The 13,071-nt window shown below is 37.8% G+C and overlaps 1 protein-coding gene across 7 annotated transcripts in view; it reads right to left on the bottom strand.

Moving 5' to 3' along the window:
- CPLANE1 (ciliogenesis and planar polarity effector complex subunit 1) overlaps positions 1 to 13,071 on the bottom strand; it is a 115,627-nt gene that overhangs the window by 36,095 nt on the left and 66,461 nt on the right. For all 7 annotated transcript variants that reach the window (XM_070519747.1, XM_070519750.1, XM_070519748.1 and 4 more), the window contains 8 exons: positions 12,078 to 12,244; positions 10,844 to 10,976; positions 9,916 to 9,970; positions 6,497 to 6,601; positions 4,003 to 4,074; positions 2,972 to 3,081; positions 2,446 to 2,638; positions 2,078 to 2,185 (listed from right to left, as the gene is read on the bottom strand). In XM_070519747.1, the coding sequence (XP_070375848.1) occupies positions 2,078 to 2,185; positions 2,446 to 2,638; positions 2,972 to 3,081; positions 4,003 to 4,074; positions 6,497 to 6,601; positions 9,916 to 9,970; positions 10,844 to 10,976; positions 12,078 to 12,244 (943 nt within the window). The remainder of the gene's footprint in view (positions 1 to 2,077; positions 2,186 to 2,445; positions 2,639 to 2,971; positions 3,082 to 4,002; positions 4,075 to 6,496; positions 6,602 to 9,915; positions 9,971 to 10,843; positions 10,977 to 12,077; positions 12,245 to 13,071) is intronic.

Genomic DNA, 13,071 nt, shown 5'->3' with positions numbered 1-13,071 from the left:
GAGAATTTGGTGCACAAATTTCAAGTAGAAAATGCAGCAAAAGAGATGGACATGCTCAAAATCCAGAATGCCCTACATACATAATGAAACTAGCTTTGCTTTCTCTAGAGAACCTGCTCCACTCACAGTGACTAACAGAAAAAACCACCTATGGGGCCAGCCCGGTGGCACAGCAGTTAAGTTCACACGTTCAGCTTCTTGGCTGCCAGGGGTTCACCGGTTTGGATCCCAGTGCGGACACGGCATCGCTTGGCAAAAGCCATGCTGTGGTAGGTATCCTACATATAAAGTAGAGGAAGATGGGCCTGGATGTTAGCTCAGGGCCAGTCTTCCTCAGCAAAAAGAGGAGGATTGGCAGTAGTTAGCTCAGGGCTAATCTTCCTCAAAAAAAAAAAAAAACAAAAACACCTAGGAGGATTAAATACTGAGTTCCATTGACCCTGAAATAGTCTCCCTCCGCCCAGCAAAGCTCTGCTTGCCGTTTCTGATGGCACTCCTACTGGGAGATAGTTTCTAAAACAGGAAGCTACTATCATTCAAAATAGTGAGCAAGTCTCCACTAAAACAGAAATTTGTTTGTTTTGCTTTTGTTTTTTGTCAAATACCTAGGGACCTTGTCCCTCCCTTCTCCCAGCCTTTTCCTATAATGCAAATCCCACTTAACTCTACTCTGTAACTATATTCTGAATTTTTAAAGTATGTTATGTAAATACCGTGATGGAATTTTAATTCCAAAATATAAAACTCTTCCTTTTAAATTGACATTTTTAAGTTCTTCTCTTTAATAAGAGTAGAAGGGTCCACTGACATATTTTCATGACCAGGCAGTCTCTCCAGTGAAGAATCCTCCAAAAAGCTGATTATAGACTTGATCTCACTGACAGAGGAAGTTAACCTGCAGCCATGATCATTTGAAATGCTGGCCTAAGGCATTCAGGGGTCATAGGGAGATGGATCTGGTACCAGTCTGTCAGAATTTCAGAAGTTGATTGCTGTGAAAATGAAGGGAAACTAACAGGGTACTTAAGTAGCCACAGGCATTTGGCTAGATGTAACCCTCATGACAACCCTGTGAGGTTTTGTCAAACAGAGATACAAGTGAGAAGTAGATAAAGTTAATTTACTTGCAAAAAGTCTCCAAGCTATTATGTAACAGAGCTGGGATTGAAATCAAGTCTATTCTATTTGAGTTTAAGAGCCATGCTCTTTTCACTTCTCCACACACCTGCCCAGCCTGAAAGACTGCTAGCTTCATACATCCTCCCTCCACCACCCATGCACCTAGCAGCCCTATGACAGGGGAGAGAGAGCGACCAAAGGATTCAAAATCTGAAATGCTGGCAGTTACTCGTCTATCCAGCTGTAACACGCATGCGTGCCCCAACACATCCTAAGGTGAGGTCTCCTGCCACCCATCCCTTCCTTGCTCCTCATGTCTCCTGAGTGCCCACTGTTGATACACAATGAATAGGCAGTGCTGGATTCTGCTCCCAAGCATCTGACAACCACAAGGCTGGGTCCACTCCTTCCAACAGCTGTGGAACCCAGAAGAAACATTGGGTTTCTGGTGCAGGAAGTCTAAGTGTATGTGAGATTAATCATTCACCGGAAGTGAGACCTAGGTTTTGAAGAAACAGCCTTCTAAATCTTGCAAATATTTTACAATAATGCAGCCTGATTTATGACTATAAAACTGAATATTTTACTAATAAAGGACCGTTAGCTACCACCCCTGTGTATTTTCTATGAGCTATTCTAGAATTTCCCACATTTTTAAATATAAGAATTCCTTTTAATACCAGAACATTTATGAAATCCCACAGGATATTTATTTTTAGCCTCATTAATTGGAGAAAAGATATATGCACAAATACATCTGCAGTCTCCTTGCAAAATAGTCATGGGTCCCAACTTCGGAACCATGACTTTATTTTATTTATCTAGCTACCCCCACTCTCCTTAGCAAGGGAGAAGCCTTTTTCTGGTGTCTTTTGCAATATCGAAGTTTTAGTGCTTATTTCTAACATGACAGTAATTCAGAAGGAGGGTCATGCTATATGTACACTGGGGCATTCACCTTTGTCCTGCTGTATGTCTGGTGGTGTAAGTGAGGGAACACCAGGCTCCTTCACTTCTGCAACGGCTGCTCTCCAGCTTCTTCCATCCAGACAGGATGGAGACACTTCTGCAGGGTTAAAAAATAAATCCACAGTGGAATTGGCAAATTCTATCAAGAACATGAAAGGTATATAAAGATTGATTCTCAACTTCTAAACAAGGTACTTAGAAGATTAATAGAACATTTCTAAATGCGAACACAAACATCCAAAAGTACAGTGGGTTTGCAGGAGGAGAGCTAAAAGACATAAGTAGGGTAACAATGCTGTATGAAAGAATTTTTCAAAATGTTTTAAATTTACTTAAAAAGTAAGAAAAAATTATTACCTTGATGCTTGAACTTGTGCAGGGGAACAGCGTTAGTAACAGAAGCTGCCATATAATGTAACTGTGCAGAAGACAGGACTTCTGGATGATCACCTTGCTGTTTGATATTATCATCGGAACGCTCTTCTCTGACAGGTAACTCCTGTAGATCATCTGCTTCAATGTCAATCACATTTATGTAAGTGTATCCAACCTGAGCAAAAACACGTAAAATCACAGAAGATTACATTCTTTTTACTCTATATGGCCACTCTACCCAGCCCTCTCCCAAAAAAGGCAAAAAGAGCTTACATGAGCCTAACTTAGGGAAAGCTGCAGGAAGTATGTGTTATTGTCTTAGTTTACAACAGTTGGGGGCACAGTACTTAAATCTTACATTACTTTTTTACCTTTCCAACAATGCTACCTAGATGAAGTTTTTAGCCTCATTTCATCTATACAACTGAATAATGTGGATGACCAGAATAAATTTTAGCATGAAGGTATCATTAAAACTTCTGAATAAAACGCAAACCAAATTTAGTACCCTATCAGATGCTGAGGGTGACAAAGGTTTCTTTGATATTTCAGTGGAAAGTTTGAGATTTAGATATACATCTGGAGCCAACAGCTGAGGAACATTCAAAGGTTCTTGTTCTGAAAATTACAAAAAGAAAAATTAGGAATATAAAAAAATCTGTAAATAGCTCTGAGTCGTTAACTGTGTAAGAAGAAGTTAGCAACCAATAACATAAAATGCATTTGTTGAAAATCTAAGTAGAAGTTTCACAGGTATAAATAAATTAAAGCAAATTCCATTCTATTCTACAGGCAGTTTACTCCAGGGTAATTCATAATCAAATGCAGACTGACTATTGCTTTCCTTATATGAACAATTCACAAGAACAATAAAGTATCTAAATCTCGTCAAGAAAATGCTATAACTTCCTATTTCCATTTCAGATATATTATTAAGTCGAGTTTGTTTATTTAGAATTTCAATAAAACCAGACTTTAGGAAATTAACCCGTAACTAATTTTTTTACTTTCAACACTCTTTCTTGTTATTCATTTGTTTATATTAACAGCTTTATTGAGATAGAATCCACATCCTTTAAAAGGGTGTATTTCAATGGTTTTTAATATATTCACAGAGCCCACAGCTAAATTTTACCACTTAAAATGTTTAACATCTAAATTTCACAAAAGTCATTAGCTTCTTAGGCAAAGAACCCTGTTAGGGCAGGTCAGCAGACAGTCTAACTTTGTGCCTTTCACTCTAGGACTCTAATCTTATATCCTAGCAATTATTTTTAATAGAACATTACTTTCAAATTCCACATGCAAAATATAACTCGTTGTCATATTGAATACGGAAACTTGCACCAAGCCTTGAATTTAAAACCATGTGTCAACCAAAAAACTAGAAAAAAGGAAAATGAAAATACTTAAATTATCATTCTCTATTAAATCAATTGATTGGTTTAACTGCTTTTTTATGGGAGGGTGTCTGCATCACACAGACAACAATCTTTAACTAGTCATGTTATTATCAGAAAAAAAAGAAAGAAATCACACCTGATGTGGACGAAATGTCTTGTTGATTTTTATGACATTCAGGAACAACTTCTTGAGAAGCAGCTTCTTTATCTAGTAGTCAATTAGAAGATTTGAGGCAAAAAGAGAAAACAGAAAAAGCAAAAGGATTTCACAAACAGAAAAAATTAAGTATATGAATGCAGATTTTTAGATATTGTGTATAAAAGGTGGTAGTGGTAGAAAAGCAGATTGACTGCTTAAGAATTTAATTTTTAAAAATTAATATGATGGATTCAGATTTTATTACTATTTATATCCTGGGCCTGATTACCCAGATAACAGATTCCTAGCAAATGGCTGCCAACTTTGGAAGAAGATCCAGAAGCAAAGCACCGCCAAGGGGTTTCTCAAAGATACATTGAAGAACGTTTCTCAAATGCACACTTGTCATCTGCATCAAAAAACATCTTATACATGCCCAACCTCATCAAGAAACAAACCTTAAAATAACAGTGAGATGCCTTCTTTTGATCAATCACATTGGTAAAGATTTTTAAAAATTAGCTAAATCATAGTGATGACAAAAAAAGGCTCTTATGCAAGAAAATACTTTGAAGTGTTGAAGCATTATTTATAGGAGAAAAATACTGGAAACCAGCCAGTGCATTCAATAAGGAATATGTTAAATATTTTATGGCACAGCTGGAAGAAGGAAAACACTTACAATGTATTTTTTGATGACACACGGAAATGTTTGGCATAAGCAGAAATCAAAGTGAAAAGCAAAGGATACAAAATACAGGTAACTCCTATTACCCACATCTAATCCATTCCTGATAATACACTGAATAGTCAGGTACCAGGAGACTTTACTGCATTATTTTAAATGTGGAAAAAAGGGTGTCCCAGCCCATCCAATTTTTGCGAATTTCATTAAACAACTCTTTTTTTTCTTCTTCTTCTCCTCTTCCCCAAAGCTCCCCAGTAAATAGTTGTGTATTCTAGTTGTAGGTCCTTCTGGTTGTGCTATATGGCACACTGCCCAGCATGGCCTGATGAGCGGTGCCACGTCTGCACCCAAGATCTAAACCAGCAAAGGCCTGGGCCGCCAAAGCAGAGAGCGCGAACCCAACCACTCGACCATGGGGCTGGCCCCTAAACAACTCTTAAACACCTAAATAACAATCCATCAAGGATTGCCAAATAAGATAAAGCATTTCAAACATCACTTTTTATTAACATTCAGTTGAGCCATTAGTTTGTGTGCAATATGCAATAACACTGAACACATCAGATACAAATTATTGTCAACACTGCAGCAAACATGTACTACAATGCAAACAAATAACAAAATATGTTAAAGATACACTCTAATTGGAGAGTGTTCCCAGTACCTGGGAAAAAACAAACACTAGGACCCATGAAGGGTTAAACTCTCAGGGACGACAACAATAATATCTGGACAATGAGAGTTCAGATAGTGAGGGAGGACACCTGTACTATACGTCACATCTAACTTTGTAAAATGTACAAAAGACAAAGAAAAAACATCATCAAGATGTTGCTTCTAAGTGGTGTAATTATAGTTAATTTCATCTTCTTGGTAGCTTGCTATATTACCCAAATATTCTACAATGATGATATATTATTTTGAAACCATACCAACAAATACCATTTTACAACATATAAAATTAGAGGTTTAAAAAGGTACTTACAAAGTTCCACACACAATTAAGAGAAACTGTTCTCCAAATATCATATAAAGAATTACTATAACACAAAGGGCAGAGAGCATTTACATTAATGAGGAAGTTTGTCAGGCAAAATTCCAAACAACTCCTCCAACATTTATTTCCTCTGTTCTTGGACACAGTTACACATACCCTTTCCACACTAAACCCAATCTAATCCTCTTCCTAACTCAACTCTGCTAGCCATAGTTGTAAGCCTCTCAATCTTAGGCAAGAAGTTCCAGCGAAGGCAATTAATGGCATAGAGAATCCAAATTCAAAACATTATTTCTACTGATTTAGGATGTAGTCCATGGCATTTCCGAACAAAAATCCCTATTACGTTGTTTTGTGGGGTTTTTTTGCTGAGGAAGATTCACCCTGAACTAACATCTGTGCCAATCTTCCTCTTTTGCTTGAGAAATATTTGCCTTGAGCTAACATCTGCGCTCATCTTCTATTTTGTATGTGGGCCCCCACAGCATGGTCCCTGAAACTGGTAGGTCTGAGCCCAGGAAGCGAACCTGGGCTGCCAAAGCAGAGTGTGACAAACTTAACCACTAGGCCACGGTGCCAGCCCCCCCCCCATTATGTTTTAATTAAGTTACAAATTCAATTTAAAACTTAATTTTGTTTAAAATTTCTAAAGTATATACCAAGGTTGGGGACAAGAACCTAGGATAAGTAACTAATATCACAATTTAAAATTCCCTTTAAATCACTGTTTTGAAGGAAAAAGTCTAGATACATTAAGTATTTCAAAATATATTAATTTTTTAAATTAAAGTAAAACAGCATTTTACCTGAGTCTGTATTTGTACTTGCATCCTGACATTCTCTAGCTTTCTTTCTTACAGAGGCCATGAAATGCAATCCGGCTGAAGTATTAACATCCTCTTGTAGCATTTCTTAAATATAACAACAAAACATTGGAAGCAATCATTGAGAAGCCAGCACATTACCAGGAGCCCAGAAGCCGAGTACCTAACTCAAGGGAGGTGAGGTATTGGGTGTCAAGAAGTTATCAAAACATACTTTCTGAATGAGCTGGTGTCTAAGTTGACACTCAAAGGCAGCTGGGCAGCATCAAAACCACAATTGGGGAGGATTCTGTATGCCCAGCCTAGAAACCCAGATATTCTTCTGGCTGATGAAGATCCAGTAGAAATTGTTAAGCAGGAAAGGGATATGATCAGACTGATGTTATAGAAAAATGACCCCAGCCAGTGTGTGGGAAATAGATTTGAGCAGATAAAACTGAAGTAAGGCAATCAGATAGATGAGGCTGCAGCAGCAGTTTCAGTAAGTACCTAGTAATGGTGAGGGATGGAGAAGAGGATAAATTCAAGAGTTACAAAGAAGGCAAAAGAGGCAAGAACTGGTCATTGACTGGAAGAGAAGGGGAGGAGGAAGGCAGAATTTAGAATAACCTATGTTTTGGGGCTAAGTTGGTAGTGACACAAACGGAGATACAGAATACAGGAGAACAAACCAGTTCATGGGGGAGGAATAATGAATTCAGACTGCACATGCTGTACTTGACGTCATTTCCACCCAAGTGGAAAAGCTCAGCAGACAGTAGAATCAAAGTTCAAAGTCTATTATGGGAGTTTGGGTTTAGATGTAGATTTTCCCGGAAGATCACCCAGGGAGACTAATCAGAAGACAGAATCAATTATGGCGCATTGTAGTGTAATAAAAAATATATGTTTGGTCTTTGTCCTCCGTTCCAGACACAGAGTTCCTTAAACCCTTGGGATTTCCTGAGTGATAGGAGTAACTTTCATTATTCATAATGAGCCCCTTTTGATGATATCTGAGTCTATGCCAATGAGGTGACTCTTGGCAGATCCCTAGATAGTTTCAGAACAGGTGCTGGTCACCAGAGGAACCACCCACATATCAGAGGGTTAGGACTATCAGCCCCACTCCACCTCTGGGAAGGGGAGAGCAGTTGGAGATGGAATTCAATCACCAACTCCCAACGATATAATCAATCATGCCTACATAATGAAACTTCAATAAAAATCCTGAAACAACGAGGCTAAGGGAGATTCTGGGCTCTGTGACCCTAACCTTATACCTTGCCCTATGCATCTCTTCCATTTGGCTGTTCCTTAGTTGCATCCTTTATAATGAAACTATATTCATAAGTAAAGCGCTTTCCTTAGCTCTGTGAGTTGTTGTAGCAAACTAGAGAACCAGCGGGGCGAGGGGTCATAGGAACTCCTGAATTTGTAGTTGACCAAGCAGAAATACAGGTGTCTGGGGACCCCGTTTACAGCTGCCATCTGAAGCGGGGAGTCTTGTGGGACTGAGCCCTTACTCTGTGGGGTCTATGCTAACTCCAGGTAATTAGTGTTAAAAATAACTTATTTATAGGACACCCAGTTGGTGTCAGAGAATTAGAGAATTACTGTTGTCTGGAATGACACAGTACACATCTAGCGTGTGTATATGTATATGTATTTGCAGATATACTTAAGTAGGGATATTTAGAAAATAAACCCTGGAAGAATATTAACACTGGTTATCTCTAGGCAGAAGGATTACGGGAGATTTTAATATTCTTCTTATTCCTTATCTGTAGTTTCTAAATTTTCTCCAGTGAACATGTATTACCTTTACAAAACAAAAACATAAGCTATTAAGAATGCAAATAAAGTGGTTTTAAGACAAGTGAGTGGGAAAGAATACCAGATGGATTAGGAAGCTGAGAGATGGAAGCTAAGCAGGTCCATTAGGAGACGCCTGCTTGCTGTCGGCACGCAGAAGCCTGATGCAGGGCAGTGGCTTCGAGAAAGGGAGGGAGGACCAGGTCAAGGGCTAAGTGAAGGCATGGGGTGATAGAGGTGAGGGATAAATCAAGTGACTTTGAAGGTAAGAATGATGCTATCACTAACAGGAAGATGCCAATTTAAAATTTGGACATGACAGGGGCCGGCCCGGTGGCACAGCAGTTAAGTTCGCACGTTCCGCTTCTCGGTGGCCCAGGGTTCGCCAGTTCAGATCCAGGGTGCAGACATGGCACCGCTTGGCACGCCATGCTGTGGTAGGCGTCCCTCATGTAAAGTAGAGGAAGACGGGCATGGATGTTAGCTCAGGGCCCGTCTTCCTCAGTGAAAAGAGGAGGATTGGCAGCAGTTAGCTTGGGGCTAATCTTCCTCAAAAAAAAACAAAATAAAATAAAATTTGGACATGTTGAATTTAAGGTGAAGGTAGAAAAGAAAGATGAGAGAGGGCAGATGTATATTTGAGTGTCATCAAAAAAATGTAAGGGGCTGGCCCAGTGGCATAGCAGTTAAGTTCATACTCTCTGCCTTGGCGGCCCAGGGTGCACCAGTTTGGATCCTGGGTGTGGACCTAGCACTGCTTATCAAGCCACACTGTAGCAGGTGTCCCACATATAAAATAGAGGAAGATGGGCAGAGATGTCAGCTCAGGGCCAGTCTTCCTCAGCAAAAAGAGGAGGATTGGCAGTGAATGTTAGATCAGGGCCAATCTTCCTCAAAAAAAAAAAAAAATTTAAGAATTGAAGTCATAAGAATGAATGGTCCTAGAGGCAGAAAAGTGTTCACGGGTTTGTGGGTATGTGTATGAAAATTACTGAGGAGAGAGCCTTGGGGAATACACATATTCAGGTGCAAGAAATAAACTGACCAATTCAAGAAAGAAAATAGCTTACTATCTATAAACAAATTCTCTTTTCTGAACTGTTTCTTTTACTTTAACGTGCATGTATATTCTATGATGAATTCAGGCATGTTCTTCCATAATTCCCTTTTAAACTTTATATAACAGTATCTTATTTGAAATTTTAATTAATTGCATTGTTCTACGCAGGGGTCGGCAAACTTTTTCTGTAAAGGGCCAGAGAGTAAATATTTCAGGCTTTGTGGACCATAGGTCCTTTTGTAACAAGTGAACCCTGATGCAGTGTAAAAGCTGGCAGAGACGATAAGTAAATGGTCATGGCTGTGTTTCAGTAACACCTGATTTACAAAAAGAGGCATGGAATGCATCTGGCCTATGGGCCATAGTTTGTCAACCACTGCTCTATTGGATAACACATCAAAACACACACACACACACACACACACACACAAAAGCTATCCTGTCAAAGATACATGAAAATAAGTTGGTCCCATTTTTATGTACATATTTCTAGAAAGCTGGTTTTAACTCTGAACTTAGACATTATATTAATCAAGCATATACATACCAAAAGGAATGTCAAAGTCATCCAAAGGTTGGGGACCATGATGTTCTTGTTGCTCCTAAATGGATCCCAAAAAGATCAAGCAGTGATTAACTCAAAGACATTTATTATTTTGAAAAAAATGTTCAAGAGCTATGAAGATTGTTGAATTCTTAGGCATAGGTTCAAATCCTATAATTCTAGAAATATCTATTTATTCCATCAAAGTAACTCTACAAAGTAGTTCCCAAAATTCACAAGTCAAACAATAAAAAAGAGCATCACCAATTTGATGCAAAGTTACTAAGTTATGATATGCAATCCCCTCCTGCAGAGTAGCTTTGATACTCAAATAGCACCCCCATTCTATCAAAATTGTTCATGGACTCACCATTTTTACTAAGTGTTCCCAGACATGCTCTTGAGGACTTACTGAAAAAGTGTGCCTTTGAAAAATCAATGTAAATAAAACTATATCTCTGTTTATTTAATCTGTTGTTGCAAAAATAGGTAAACAGTCACCAAACTAAGAAGGAATGTTTGAAAACATCTGATTTAAGACATAGTTTATATAAGAAACCCAGGTTTGGTAAGCCCTAGAGGCACCTAAAAGAGATCGGTGAAATTGTAATAGGAGCAACCCAACTAACAGACCACATGCATTCAAATGTCACAGAAAAAAGCAAAGAGTGATTTCAGATATTAAACAGTCACACAGGCGGATGCTCTAAACTACAGTTTTTGATTAACCATCAAGTTGCTTACCACACTCACTGCTGTGCGGTACCATTCTGCGGAGGGACACAGCAGGGACTTATGTATTTAATGATGTAAAGATTCTCCTAGTCACAATCAGAAGCTTCCAGCAATCAGAAGACTAGATGAGCCACAAAGACATTCTAACTCTGTGTACATGCAGACCAGGGAAGAATGCGCAGTAAATTTTCTATACCTTGGATTTCATAACTATTTCTGAATCCTTATCATTAATGATGGAATCCTCTGGTTGGAAAGTCACACTTGGTTTTCTCCTTAGTTTCTCTGATCTTTCTTCCTGCAGCTCTTTTTCAGCTCGTCGTCTTTGCCTGTTAAAAACAATAGTGTAAAATATATTTTTACTATTAAAATAACATCAGTTTTTCATTTGTATCATGCTATATAGGGAAACAGTTATCAAAATTATCTTAAATTATTTTCAACGGCACTTAATTTGCAAGATATTATGCTAGAATACAAGCAAACAGCAAAAAGTCAGAGACACATGAAAGTTATTTCTAGCATCTCTACTACTGAACTGACTAGTCTGTGTTAGTCACTGGAATCTCAGGTCAGGATTATACCTTTTAGGTAATTTTCAAACTCTCTTTTTTTAAGATTCTAAGCTGGCCCCAGAAACCCTATCAGATACCTCCATTTGCCTATTTGCAGAAGTTAAGCACAGCTAGTCACCTCAGCGAAATCCCAGCAAGAAGGAAAGAGGGCCCAAAAAGTTAAGGGGAAGACTTATTTTGAAGAAGTGATACCTGGAAAAAAAGGAAGGGAAAAACCATTTCTGGAAAGGGAACACTGGTAGCAGATTTTCGGGTCTGATAAATAAGAAATTTTTTAAGTATGTTCTAGACTCGTAATAATCTACCAGTCAGTACATGTATTGAACATTTATCATGAGTAAAACACTATAAATGCTCTTTATCAGAAATCAGCGCCCTGCACATTTTCAGTGCCTTGCACATTTCTTAGTGCCCGGACACAATTCACATTATTTGCTCTCGTGCTTCCTATATAAGAGTCTGGAGGATATAGTAAGATGACTAACAATAAACATCAGCTCAATGTATTGGATAGTACATGGAATATCGCGTGAGATACCAAACATTTGTGCTGCAAAAGATGACTGCTCATCCTGTTACAGAAAAATGTAAAAGAATCCAGCTTATGAATACCAGGAAAGAATTTCTTAATAGAATGGAAAAAAATAATAGTATTTGCCTCCCACAAGATAGAAACTTTCCTCATCACACGATGTGTCCAAGTGTATGACACTTGACAAGGAAATTGAATATGCAGTTGTGTATAGACCAGGAGGTTGAAGCATACAACTTCCACCTTTATAACTATATTACTGTAACTAATAATAAACTTGCAGGTATGTGATATTCTCAAATAAAATTTCACTTAAAACTTGCCTTTTTTTACTGTCCTTTCCTTGCTTCACTTCAGAGGATTCCATTTGGACCTTGAGAAGCTGAAGATGCCCAGGATCGCCTTGTTCAAATAAATTACATGTTAGTTTCTGTTGGCTTTGTTTAAACGCAATGAGGTTTTCAAGTGGGATAAGCTGTGGTTTTTTGTGCTAGAAGACAGACACAAAGCATAACAATTCAAAATTACAAACCTCAATTATGCAATATGTTAATAACAAATTGAGAAAAACATTAAACTAAGATGTGCAAGAGATAGAACATACCAAAGATAACAAATTGATTTGGACTGGTAAGATGAGCGTCTAGATCTTAAACAATAAATGATTTAGAGTGCTGAAAATTTCAACTGGATCATCCTATTTAAGAAATTAAGCTAGAAGTCGTCATCTTACTAATTTCTTTTCCATATTAAAAATCTTCCCTCTTATAATTATAAATGAAATTATGTAATGTCTAGCACTCGATTTAAAATTCTCTGAAACAGGGAGAGGTACAGAAGGATGGAGACTACAGATGGAACACATTAGCAATATGTTGATAACCACCGACACTGAGTGATGGAAATTTGGGGGTTCACTCTACTATTCTAATAAAATTTCTTTAAATCTTTCTCAAAATGTCAGCTTTTCCACTCCTTTAATCCTTTTTTTGTTCATAATATGTTCAGAAGTAAAGAAGGCATGGTAAGAAATACGTTTTCTGAAGAATGACCATTTCTTTTCAAAGCACCATCTTGAAATCTTTTAAGGGCCCCAGAGAATGAATTACTCAATCACCTTTCTACGGTGGTACTAATGACATAAAATTAGAGTCTAAACGATCTGAATTTCATAAATCAAATGTCACAACTTTAAAGAGGATGTGGCGGATTTATAAAGATTCAATCTTTGTCTACTTAACAACTTTAACAATTTAAAAATAAAAATATTTATTTTATTTATTTTTTTTTCCCAAGGAAGATTAGCCCTGAGCTAAC

The sequence above is a fragment of the Equus asinus genome, chromosome 10 (genome assembly GCF_041296235.1).
Source record: "Equus asinus isolate D_3611 breed Donkey chromosome 10, EquAss-T2T_v2, whole genome shotgun sequence".
NCBI classification, from domain to species: domain Eukaryota; kingdom Metazoa; phylum Chordata; class Mammalia; order Perissodactyla; family Equidae; genus Equus; species Equus asinus.
This window is presented reverse-complemented; position numbering and strand designations above follow the sequence as displayed.